Source organism: Columba livia, chromosome 3 (assembly GCF_036013475.1).
Source record: "Columba livia isolate bColLiv1 breed racing homer chromosome 3, bColLiv1.pat.W.v2, whole genome shotgun sequence".
Lineage (NCBI taxonomy): Eukaryota > Metazoa > Chordata > Aves > Columbiformes > Columbidae > Columba > Columba livia.
In genome coordinates this window covers 23,719,093-23,732,630 of record NC_088604.1, presented here as the reverse complement: position 1 = coordinate 23,732,630, position 13,538 = coordinate 23,719,093, and the positions used below count along the sequence as shown (strand labels likewise).

Sequence of the window (13,538 nt, the reverse complement as noted above, 5' to 3'; positions counted from 1 at the left end):
ACAAACGGAATGGAACAGTATAGGATACCTTTTCTTTCTATTCCTATCTGAAAACACAAAATAGAAATTTTGAGCCTCATTTGCATGAAGACATCTTCAGCTGGTTACAAATGCATTGCTCTGTGGGGTTTTTATGTATTTTTGAGATTAACTTTATCTTCGTAAATATATTTCTGTATTACAGTTGGGTTCTGGCTTTTGTATATTTCAAGCCTTATTATGGACAGAGCTTAAATGAGATTTTTATTTTCTTATACTATTTAAACTTACAGTGGTATGTTGTGAATATTTCAGAAGTTGACTTCATGAAATGTTATTTTTCCTGTCTGAGAAAAGCCATGGACCCTAGTATATCCATAAAAAGATGATTGACCACAGGAAACCAATCACCTATTTTCCTACAGAAGCAAAACAGGGGGGATTTTGTTTTGTTTTTCTTTTTTATCATAACCAAAGAAAATAAACAATGCACACTAGAAATCAATTATATGGGGCTGATTTTTTGTCATAATTTATACTGTTTAAAGGAAAAAAAAAAAGCCTAAGGTTACATTCAGGCCGTGGAAGTTAATGTAGTTAATGTATAGGAAAAGTAGAGAGTCATCTTTACAACTCCATGTCTAAACATTTTTTTTCCTTTACTTTGCAGTGACCCAGGGTGGGGATGCAATTGCATCTGACACATGTCCTGATCCTGGAATTCCTGAAAATGGGAGAAGAGTGGGCTCTGACTTCAGGTAGGCACATTTAGTTTTCTGTACGATCAAAAGGTATGTATTTTCTGTTTCAGATATACTGAGCATGCAACTACAGATATGTATTGCTTCCCTAGTTTTAAATGAGTTGAGTCTTTGTCAAAATAGCTCTAATCCATTGCATATCTTGAATGGTTTTATTTATTTCTTTTTAAAATAAAAGCATTTTAAATATGAATTTTATAACGTAATCATGTTCTCTGTGTAGGAAAGGTAGAACTCTCTGGACAGCATAGAATAAGTAGAGTGAATTGTCTGTTTTCCTGCTATATAAAAATTGTTAAAAAGCTCGGGAAGCATGGCAAATTCGGTGTCTGAGGCTGTGATGAAAGCTGTCTACTTGCTTCTTTTGTTTTCAGCTTTTGTTATGTTAATTAAGAAGAAGATGAGGTCAAATGGACCCCTATGGAGAAAGGAGGAAGGTTGCTCTTCCCCTGTTGAGGAAAAAAAAGCAGAGACTTAAAGATGTGTCAGAGAAGAGGGTCAAAATAAGGACATGGGAGCCTCCAGCTCATGTAGAGATTTATAAGTTGCTCAGAAGGGAATAGACAGCCAGAACTAAGAGTAAATGCAAAGGAAAACTTCATAGGAATTAGAAGGAATTGTGCAAAATTCTCTGCAACTCCAGAAAGAAAGTTAATCAAACCTGGCTCCTGAATCAAGGCTCTTCAAAGCTAGGGTGTAACTGATAGGAAAAAATTATTTAAAAATCTATTTCTGACTGACTCTTTTTGGATGTTTGTCTACTTACCCTCAAAAGAGTGTCAGAACTCATAAACAACTCAAACATTAAGAGAGTCAGTTATATTCAAAGTTACGGTTTCACAGAATGGTTAGGGTTGAAAGTAACCTCTGGATATGATCTAGTCCAACCCACCTGCGAAAACAGGTTCACCCAGAGCAGGTCACACAGGAATGTATCCAGGCAGGTCTTGAATGTCTCCAGAGAAGAAAACTCCACAACCTCTCTGGGCAGCCTGTTCCAGTGCTCTGGCACCCACCAGTAAAGAAGTTTTTCTTCATATTCATATGGAACCTCCTATGCTTCAGTCTATGCCCATTGGTGTCCAACAACAGGATGAGGGACACTGAAAAGAGTCTGGTCCCATTCTCTTGAAATCTACCCTTGAGATATTTATAAACATTGATGAGAGCCCCTCTCAGTCTTCTCTAGGCTGAGCAGACCCAGCTCTCTCAGTCTTTTATCATAAAAAGATGCTCCATTCCCCTAACCAGCTTTGTAACCTGCTGCTGGACTCCCTTCAGTAATTCCTTGTCCTTCTCAAACTGGAGAGCCCAGAAGTAGATGCAGTACTCCAGATGTGGCCTCACCAAGGCAAAGTAGAGTAGGAGGAGAACCTCCCTCCACCTGCTGGTGACACTCTTCCTAAAGCACCCCAGGATGTCGTCAGCCTTCTTGGCCACAAGGGGACATTGTTGACTCATGGTCAACCTGTTGTTGACCAGGACTCCCAAGTCTTTCTCCACAATGCTGCTTTCCAGCAGGTCTACCCCTAAGCTGTACTGATGCCTGGGGTCATTCCTCCCCAAGTGTAGGACCCTACACTTGCCCTTGTTGAATTTCATTGGGTTCTTCTCTGCCAAGTCCTCCAGCCTGTCCAGGTCTCACTGAATGGCAGCACAGCCTTCTGGTGTATCAACCCTTCCCCCTAGTTTGGTATCATCAGCAAACTTGCTGAGGGTGCACTCAGTCTCTTCATCCAGGTCATTGATGAACAGGTTGAACAGGACTGGACTAGTACTGAGCCCTGGGGGATCCCACTAACTACAGGCCTCCAAACAGACTTTGCACCATTGATCACAACCCTCTGGGCTCTGCCATCCAGACAGTTCATGATCCGTCTTATCATACATTCATCCAGCCCGCACTTTCTGACCTTGCCAATGGGGATGTTGTGAGAGACAGTGTCAAAAACCTTGCTGAAGTCAAGATAGACAACATCCACTGCTCTTCCTTTGTCTACCCAGCCAGTCATACCATCATAGAAGGCTATCACGTTGATCAAACATGATTTCCCTTTGGTGAACCCATGATGACTACTCCTTACAACCTTCTTTTCCTCCACATTAGCAACTGGGTAGCAGTTAAATATGTTTTAAAAAATAATGAAGTGAAATAAACTTTTCAATAAATAGGCTAGAGAGAGACAATCTGCCCTGAAGATGCTTGCTGTTATCATGTTCCATATATTCTGTTTCAACTTGGCAAGTACAGCTGTTTCTAGCAAAATTGTATGATACAGAAGTACAGCATGGACTTGCTATTCAAAGGTCTGCTGTTTCAAGTAAACAAACATAATTTTTATCTAGGTATTTATTAATAAGTAAAAATATGGGATGCTAAATACTCTTTCTCAAGATGTATTGAAGTTTCTTCATGTATTCATCTGAGAGATGCCTGTATACTTCCATTCTGGAGAACATTTTACTTTACTGTTTGTGCAGGTATGCCTCTGTTTCCTACCTCTGCTTGGGTGTCTCCTCATAGCTATAACATCTGCATAGCATACCTCTTCTGAATTCCTCCAAATCAAATACTTAGTTGAAAGAATTAAAGGCAGCATCTGAGATCACTTTGCTATTAGTGGAGAGAGAAAAGCATCTCTGGAAAGAGTTAAGCCCATATCCTAAGAGTTTAATGGAAAATAGCACAAACTCATACCTGGTTGTGCCTTTCTCACTCCATTAACTATAGATACCGATGTAAGTTCAGCAGATTGCTGTGGTGAAGGAAGCCTGAGCACAGACATATAAGAAAAGGCTGAGAGTTCTGAGTTTGCTCAGCCTTAAGAGAATCTGATGGACCTTCTTGTTTCTACAGCTACTGAATAGGAGAGTGTAGAGAAGAGAAAGGCAGACTCTTCTCAGAGGTGGACAGTAACAGGACTAGCGTCAATGGACATAAGCTGAAACATGGTAAATTACCACTAGACTCAGGATTTTTTAAAAAAATTAATTAATGCTTTTAATATGAGGATGGGCGAATGCTGGAGGAAGTTTCCCAGAGAGTTTGTGGAATCTCCATCCAGGAGAACAAAGCCCTGAGCCCTCTGTTCCAACCAGACTTGCTTGGAGTCGGGCATTGGACTCGTTGATGTTCTCATCCAATCTAATTTATTCTGTGAATCTTGTGTTCTTCATACGCTGTCGGCCAAGCAGACTCTCATCTAGTTATGGTCCAAGACACTGTCATTTGAACAATTGTTAAGAAACAGCAGCACATGAACTTTGACTCGCAGGTCTGCTGGAAGTGGGTAAGAGAGACAATTGCTTCTTTTCCACTCTAGAATGTAGTCTGTAATTTGAAAGAGAAAGTGATCTAAAATAATCTTAGTGAAGCAGGTCCAAAGATCCAAATATGTAAGCCCCAACATAGGAAAGCTCAACAATAAAATTCCTAGCACTACATGAAAATATCAAGAAGAGGGAAAGACCAAAAGAACCTTAAAGCTCAAAGTATATTTTAAGATATATGGAGGAATCTAGTGTCAAGGAACCTTGTAAAACATACATAACTGTATTTGAACAAAGTGTCTTATGAATGAATGTGGGTTGAAGCTATCTTAAATGTCTGGAGCTTACTTACAAGCCATGCTTACTCAGCTGACAGAGCAAAGCTATTCACCTCCTTCCTTTACCCCATTCAGCCTCTGATAATATTTTCATTTCACCTGATGTATCTTATTGTTCATGGTGATAAATGAATGCATAAGGTGTTAAAAATAGTACAAGCAATGTCATATAAGGTATAATAAAAAAAACATGTCAATATATTTTGGTCATTTATTACTTGCATGCATGTTTTTAGCTTTCAATTCTGCATAATATTTGAGAGAAACAATGAAAACTTATTTTTCTCCTAAACCTTACTGATTATCTGAAAACTGATCATGCAACAATAAACGGTTTTCATGTACTGTAAACTTTTTTTTTTTTTTTTAAACATGCCTTAGCTATCTTACAGTTTAGGTATCTGTATCTAGCTTGACATTTAAATAGACAATGTGGCTGGAATTTAGTTTTTCTTTCTCTGAAATGACAAATCAAGCTCTTCCATAAGAGAAGGAAAAATAATATTTGCTGTTGCTTGCATTTCTCCAACACGATGAAAATACTGTAGAGAGTAAAAGAAAGGCAATGTTTTTTTTTTCTTTTCTAAGAGACACCTACAGACACCAGAAGTAGCTATTGTTCTTGTCAGAAGAATGACTACTGTGGATATTAACCTGAACTAAAACATGTGAAAATGCATATTATTCAAAATCTTTCCAATCTATTGAAAGACATGTTGTGAGTAGGATTGATGGAAAGGCAGAGGGTTTATTTTCAAGACAGCCTGAGACCCAGCAGATTCAGTGATGACAAGTTCTTTGAAAAGGGTTTCATCGTTTCCAGCATAATAACGGCTTTCATTCTAATATCATAAAGCAAACAAAAAGGTATTGAAATCTTAACCTTTCCATTCTGTCCTCCTGCTACGCTTTTACTGTATTTGGTTTAGGAAGTAAAGGGTGATTTTCAGTGAAGTAAAAAAAAAAAAAAATCCAATGGCTATTTGGATCCATTTTGAGGGACAAATGGCAAGTCAGACTTTGCTAGATGAATGAGAACATAATTAATATAATTTTAGGGTCAGCATCACATTTTAGTTTTATGTGAGTTCTCAAAACACTAGATTGTTTAAACAAAATCTAAAATGTATATAAACAACAACATTTTGGCTCTCCTTAAATACTATAGTGTATGTGTGACACTGAAAATACCATCATTTTCCACAATTGTCCCAACACTTGTAAAAAAAATAGCTTTTACATTTTCAAAACAACTTTTTTAAAATTGAGTGAACTTTCTTATGCTTAAATATTTCTCACAGATATTTTTTGTTTTTAAAAAATGGCTTCTTTCAGTCAAATTCTAAGCTGCTTTATAAAAGCACAGTTTTGCTTAGATATGGTTCAAAATTAAAATAGAAAAAAAAAAAAGAAAAAAGAGGAAACTGTTTTATTGCCCACTTTGAAAGGTTATTATACAACAACTGGAAATTAAGAGAAGTAGTAATTGCCTTTGAAATCTCAGATTAAATAAGTTAAATACTGCTTTAAAAATATTCCCCCTTTTAAAATGGAAAAATGTTGAGCAGAAGTAATGGAGAGTTTCAGCAGTCTGACTGTCACGGAGGCACCCCGAGGTTAGTTTAAGGGACAACAGGGTCCAAAGCAATTTTTATTAAACCGATGAGAAACAGGGTTTTAACACTCCAAAGTGACTTAAATAAAGGTTCGGATAGCAGTTGAGGAAAATTATTAAGGGGCAGCAACTAATACAACAGGCAGTCCACAGTGTGCATGCACGTGGCTTCACTCAAAACAATGCCGGAGCCGGCCCTGAGTCTTGGAGAAGTACACACTTGCCTAAACACGGTGTGGGATTATTTCTAAAGAGATACACGTACTCGTAGTGAGTACGGGAGGTGTACACTCGCGATTCTGCGAGGGTAAATTTATAATACACTCGCAATCCTGCGAGGGTTAATTTACTTACACGTGCAAATGTGCACACAATATTGCACGTGCTTATGTGGAAGCACGAGAGGAAAATACACTCGCGATTGTGCAAGGAAATAATTTATACACGTGCTTGTATTGAGCACGGAAAGTTACATGTGTAAATGTGTACGGAAAATACATGTGCTTGTATTAAGCACGGAAAGTAAGCGTGCAAATGTGCATGGAAAGTTACACGTGCAAATGTGCATGGGAGGAAAATACACCCACGATTCTGCGAGGATTAATTTTACACGCACTAATATGGAACACGGAAAGTTACATGTGCAAATGTGCACGGAAGGTACACGTCCTTGTGCACGAAAGGTATAAATATACTCTCAATCCTGCGAGAAGTTTTACTCACACCTGTGGCAGCAAGGCAAGCGGAGTCTCCATCCCGGGGAGGGGGGCTCTCGGCGGCAGCATCTTGCTCATGCTCCAAGAGACCCGCGACAAAGGGCGGAGTCTTGACGAGAATCCCGTTTTTATATTGGCTGATCAGATCTGACTGTAGGCGTTCTAGAAGCTTCTCTGCACCCCCACCCTGGCTGTGGGGTGCCCCTGAAGCTTCCAAATATCCCCGACACTGGCCGCAGGTGCCCAGCGGCTCACTGGCGCCTCGGCACTCCCTTCTCCTAATGGCCCTGGCCAGGGTGCTCTGGGGCCAAACAAAAGAAGCTGTTAGCCTTGAGTAGCAGAGAGAGAGGGAGATGTGCCTACTCCTTCCATACTGAAGGAGGGAGTGGGAGAGAGGGGGGGTCTGCATTCTGCCACACTGACCATTGCTTAGGGGACTTTTATTGTGGACTGTGTGGCCCAGATGTGTTCCCTCCCCTAAGACGCTTATTTAGAGAGATACGATTGTCTGGACACAGAAAATACTCTTGTGAGTCAGCTTGCCTAAGATTTCTTAGTATCTACTCTTTTCTTAAACATCTAAGGTTATATGGTTTGATTCAGATATGTGCAATTTATGTATTATATACCAACCCTATATAGATATATATGAGTTTCATTATGATCAGCTTAGGTACCCAAACTTTCAATTTCCTCCACATATATTATAGTGTGACAGTCTGTTCCTCTATTTGACAGCATTTAGAACTTTTCAACACCTTTTTTTTCCTTTTTTTCTGTAAGCCTCAACAAAACCAAAATGACATTAAAATTATTTTCTTGTCAGACTCATGGCTTAAACCTGATTTCTCCCTATATGTGCTTCAAAGAAGATGATTCTTAAATGATATTAAAGGAGGCTTAGCATATAGTGTAGCTACCATGTAAACCATGTCTAGAACTATCTCACTCATGCTGGTAAAAGCTATGACTGCTCTTATGCAGCCTACCTGACATTTAATTAGAATTCCTGAAATGAGTTTCAGAAGATTGTAGTTGTCAATGCCTATAGCTCACATTCAGGTTTCCATCCACCTTGAATTCTTACACTCAGGAGCTTTTGAATAATTTGTGTTCTTACCTTGCTCTTTAGTTTGATGTTTTTGTTAGATTTTTCATTTGTTTCTAGTATGTTGTAGTCAGTGTATTTATTTTGTGTCACTTAGTTTGTGGTCAAACATTTCAAAATATGATATTCACAGTGTAAAATAAGTGAAGTTCACATTATTAGTCCTTAGATACAAGCTATTTCCAGAACTTTGGAAAAAAAAAGACAATATACTGTATAGGATAATGAAACAAATTGAATAATCATAAGTATATAGATTAAATTAGCATGTAACATTTTATGTATCCATTAAGAACTTTCTTTAATCGTGCTAAAATGATGAAACCCAATCTGAACATTAAATCCTTCACTTACTGCATCAGACATCAGAATATTTGCGTTCCTCCTGGTCTTTTTCCCTTCTTTCATAGAATCATAGAATGGTTTGGTTGGAAGGGACCATAGAGATCATCTAATTCCAAGTCCCCTGCCATGGGTAAGGACACTTTCCATTAGACCAGGTTGCTCAAAGCCCTATCAAACCTGACACTGAACACTTCCACCCTCTTGTTGAAGCATTTCTTCCTTATATCTAATCTAAATCTACCCTCTTTCAGTTTAAAGCCATTACCTCTTGTCCTGTGACAACATACCCTTGTAAAAAGTCCCCCTCCAGCTTTTTTGTGGGTCCCATTTAGGTACTGAAAGGCCACTACAAGGTCTCCCTGGAGCCTCCTCTTCTCCAGGCTGAACAATCCCAACTCTCTGAGCCTGTCTACAGAGGAGAGGTGCTCCAGCCCTCTGATCATCTTCGTGGCCCTTCTCTGAAACTGCTTCACCAGGTCCATGTCCATTTTATTTTGAGGCCTCAGAGCTGAACACAGTTCTCCAGGTGGGGTCTCATGAGGGTTGAGTAGAGGGGAAGAATCACCTCCCTCAACCTGCTGGTCATGCTTCTTTTGATGCATCTCAGGGTATGGTTGGTTTTCTCGCCTGCAAGTGCATATTGACAGGTCATATTGACCCTCTTGTCAACTAATATCCTTCTCCTGAGGGCTGCTCTTACTTTGTTCTCTGCCCAGCCTGTATTTGTGCTTGAGGTTACCCCGACCCATGTGCAGGACTGTGCACTTGGCCTTGTTGAACTTCATGACGTTTGTACAAGTGCACCCCTCAAGCCTGCCACAGTCCCTCTGGATGGCATCCCTTCCCTCCACTGTGTTGACTGTACCACAGAGTTTGGTGTTGTCAGCAAACTTGGTCAGGATGCACTGTCACACTGTATGTGTTGCTGACAAAGATGCTGAACAGTGTGCAACCCAATAACAACCCTGAGGAATGCCACTTGTCACTGGTCTCCACTTGGACACTCAAAACTTTGAGAGTGACCAGCCAGTTAATTATCTACCAGGTGGTCCATCTGTCAAATCCATTACACTCCAATTAAGAGATAAGGATGTAATTTAGGACAGTGTAAAATACTTTGCAGAAGTCCATGTAGGTGACATCAGTTTCTTTTCCTTTATCCACCAGCACTGTAACCCTGTCATAGAATGCCACCAGATTTGTCAGGCACAATTTGCCCTCAGTGAAGCCATGTTGACTGTTACAAATCACCTTTTTATTTTCTGTGTGCCTTAACATAGGTTCGAGGAGGATCTGTCCCATGATCGTGTCAGGCACAGAGGTGAGACTGACTGGCCTGTAGTTCCCCAGGACTTCCTTTTTTCCCTTTTTAAAAATGGGGATTATGTTTCCCCTTTTCCAGTCAGTAGGAACTTCATGAGACTGACATGACTTCTCAAATAAGATGGATAGTGGCTTAGCAGCTTCATCCACGAGTTCTGCAGGGACCCATGAATGCATCTCATCAGGTCCAAAGGACTTGTGCACTTTCAAGTTCTGTAGATGGTCTCAAGCCTTATCTTCTTGTACAGTGAACAGACTCTTTTTCCCGGTACCTGCCTTTGCCTCCTGCAACTTGGGCAGTGTGGCTAGAGTGCTTGCTGGTGTAGACTGAAGCAAAAAGGTTGTTGGGAACCTCAGCTTTCTCCATATCCTAGATAACCAGGTCTCCAGTTTCCTTCTTCTTTCCTTTTTTTTTCTTACTTTCTTGGGGGTAATAAATAGGTATATTAAATTATAAATTGCAATTGCAGACATGCAACAGTTATACGTTTCATTTCACTCTAAATTTTTGTACATGCACATTTTTATAATTACCCTTATGTGTCTTCATAGTAGAAAACTTCAGGGAAATACTGAAGTTTTATTGTTGGCTCACACATCATTACACCTTTAGGAAAGTATTTATCCAATTTGATTTTTAAATACTACAATACTCAATTTACATTTATGACAACTAGTTAACTGGTTGTTTTTTTTCCTGTTTCCATAGAACAAATTTTCAGAGCTCATAATTTTAGAAAGTGTGAGAAAACACATTTAAAAGTAGGTGTTTAGAGCATTAAAATGTCTTAAGATTTTCTTCACCATTAAGAGAAAATAATTGTTTACTAATTTGAGGCAGGTATTTGGAATCATGCTTGGTCTATTTTTTCTGAGGTTTTAAAGAATATTTTGAAAGATAGTAGCTCATGACAAATATAAAATAAATACAATTTTAAAAAAATTTATTACTCTTCAAGGATTTCATGTGTTATTCACGAACTATGTAAGAAAAAGGCCAATATTTTCCCTGTCCTGATTTTATCACATTTAATGTCTCAAGAACCAAGTGTTAAGAAAAGTAGTTTTTCAAGCTTTCCTAGATTTGGAGTATCACATTCCAGTTTAAAAATAATAATAATAAAAAAGATATTAAAAGGATCTTATTAAAATTTTGTGAAAGAACTATAGAAGCAAATAATACTAATGATATATAATATTGTTTGTCTTCATAAAATCCTGTGAGAAACTAACAGAATACTTGTTCCTGAAGGGTAGGAATGAACTGGACGTTAGTGAATGAGACCGCTTTTGCTATTCTTCAAAGTACGATTTTAACCATTGAGCTTTCTGACTGCCATCTAGCAATCCCCTGGTGTTTAGGACTCAATGACTTAAAAAGACCAAACTGAGAAATCTGCTTCGTCAAGATCACTTAGTTAACAACATGAGATTATCACATATGGATTAAAAGTGCAGGAAAGCTAACAACAAAGCTAGTTGATTATGATAGGGAACAAAGAATGTTACAAATAATAAATGGAAGCAGAAATGTAAATACAGTTTAGGAAAGCTCTCTCTGAGATACACAATAACTATATAAAGTTTCTAATTCTACGTAAATATTGGTCATCATTGTTCAGAAAAAAAAAAAAATTATTAAGAGTAAAGTTACAAATCATTCCAAAGAGACACAGTTCAAAGTTACAATTGTAACAATCATAGTTCAATCCTAATAAAAATATCATGTAGAATAATTTTTAACATGAAATCTCAATGAGGTCAGGAACATTTAATGATTAATTACAGTTTAATTAAATTAATATTTCCTGGTTGTACATGTTGACAAATTACCATATCTAACTGCTTATTCTCTCATTTAAGAGCATGAGTTCTTAAATTATTCATGAAGTAAGTTTTGCTGCCTGAAAGAATAGTAATTATGTATTTTCTTAAAACATATCTCTGTGCATTCATTGATTCGTTGAAGCCAGAGTTTGAAGAATTTAAATTAGTATCACAATTGCTTTAGATTCCTGGCCTTATTTCTTTAAAAGGTGGGCAAACTTAGTACTAGACCTGTTCCTTATAATATAAGTTGGTTTTTATTAATATAATGATGATGGAGTAGAATTTCCCACATTAGTTTCTTTGTTTGGTCCTACAAAACTTATCATTTAGTGACATTTCTGTTTCTTTGGGGAGGGTGTAATATTTAAAATACATTTTAATTCTTTCTTTCTTCCTCTCATTTTTCTTATAGGGTGGGTGCAAGTGTACAGTTTTCCTGTGAAGATAATTATGTGCTGCAAGGTTCTAAGAGCATCACTTGTCAGAAAGTGACAGATACACTGGCTGCCTGGAGTGACCACAGGCCAATTTGCAGAGGTAGGTGATACATTCTTTGGGATTTTTCCTGAAGTTTCGAAGAGTAATTTTTAATTTCTGTCTAGAAATGCAATGACATGATTTTCAAACCAAAACAAACAAACAGTCTATATATATAATATATATTTTGTCTATTTATATATAATTATATGGATCCAAAGATCTTTCTGTAGCTTGAAACACAAAGATTCAGAAACAGTATCAGTGTAGGGAGATAACTTCCTCTTAATAGTTTTCATTTAGCTTAATTTTCTTTTTGTCATGTTAAACATATTTTAAGTAGAACCAGTTAGTGAGGTTTAGGTTAAACTTTTCCAATTCACAGCCTACTTGCTGTCAGGGCAGTGTGAAAAACAGAGAAGGCCTTGATGTTGTGCAAGCACTGCTTAGGAGTAGCCAAAACATTAGTGTGTTATCAGCATTATTCTGGTTACAAAACTAAACCACAGCACCATACAAGCAGCTGTGAAGAAAGTTAACTCTAATCCAGTTAGACCTAATAAAAAAGTCTATAAAGACTCTTGGATAAATTATTACAAGCTGTGTGTAACATGGGTAATATTATATAGGCATATGCATGTAAAGACTGGACAAGGTAAAAAAGAAATAAATAAAGAACATACCTCCTGCTTTTTCCAGAGCAGCAAAACAACTGTGATTCATACGTGTCTCTTTAACTGAGTGTCTCTACAGCTTGGTGTATCTAAATGAAAAATCTAAATACACCTTTTCAGTACTTGATTTCACACTACTGCAGAATAACATGTCCACACAACTCCACAGCTCACTGTTGTTTGTTGTTTATTTTTCATCTCCTGAACTTTTTTGTGTTTGTTAATACATTACAGAAATGATCTGAAGTAATCTCTGCATGATAAAAATAGTGCTCACCAGAAAAAAGAGCATTTGGTTCTGAATTATCTGTGTGTTATTACTAGTGTTTGCTGTTCCTTCCAATTTATTATCTGCAAATACCTCTATTATGCTTTAGTCCCTCTAGTAAGCATCTAACAAAATAGGATAAATTAGTCCTATACTTCCATTAAAACTTCAGTTGGAAAAACAAGTTACTCATCAAGCATACTTCCAAAATTTGAGATGAAATTTCACAACAGTCTGAGAAAAAGTCAGCCAGTCTCTAAAAGTTTTTTTGTTTTTTTCTGTATACAGATAAACATTCTTTAGGCTGATGGTGTATAATTTGGGTTCAATATTACAACACTGCGAATGGATGGTGGGAAGTGAAAGATACAAGTTTTATTTGTAGTCCATATTATTCCCAATCCTTTTACCGACCTTCAAGATGCCAATATTCATGGTGGTCATACCAAGCATTTAGTAATAAAATACACAATACGAATAACTGTTTTTCCCATTTTCTAAATGATTGTCCACTCAAAGCAGAAAAGCTGATAAACTACATGGAACTACTGTGAACTTAATGACTTCAAGTCATTAAGACTATCTGAAGAAGTTGAACTTTGCATCTACCTCAGAATGGTGACTAATAAAGTTCAAAAGCAATCTGATATGCTGTTTTTTGTTATAGCTAGAACATGTGGTTCTAACTTACGTGGGCCAAGTGGGGTTATTACATCACCAAATTATCCAGTTCAATATGAAGACAACGCACACTGCGTGTGGGTCATTACAACAACTGATCCAGAAAAGGTACACTTTTTCTCTTTTTCTCAATTAAAACGGTAGAATTTTGGG

General features: G+C 37.6%; 1 protein-coding gene across 2 annotated transcripts in view; it reads left to right on the top strand.

Annotated features, from left to right (window-relative positions):
- The window catches only part of CSMD1 (CUB and Sushi multiple domains 1), a 1,084,328-nt gene that overhangs the window by 744,705 nt on the left and 326,085 nt on the right, over window positions 1-13,538 (top strand). For both annotated transcript variants that reach the window (XM_065056058.1, XM_065056057.1), the window contains exons 8-10: window positions 650-737; window positions 11,698-11,822; window positions 13,372-13,493. In XM_065056058.1, coding sequence (XP_064912130.1) covers window positions 650-737; window positions 11,698-11,822; window positions 13,372-13,493 — 335 coding nt within the window. The remainder of the gene's footprint in view (window positions 1-649; window positions 738-11,697; window positions 11,823-13,371; window positions 13,494-13,538) is intronic.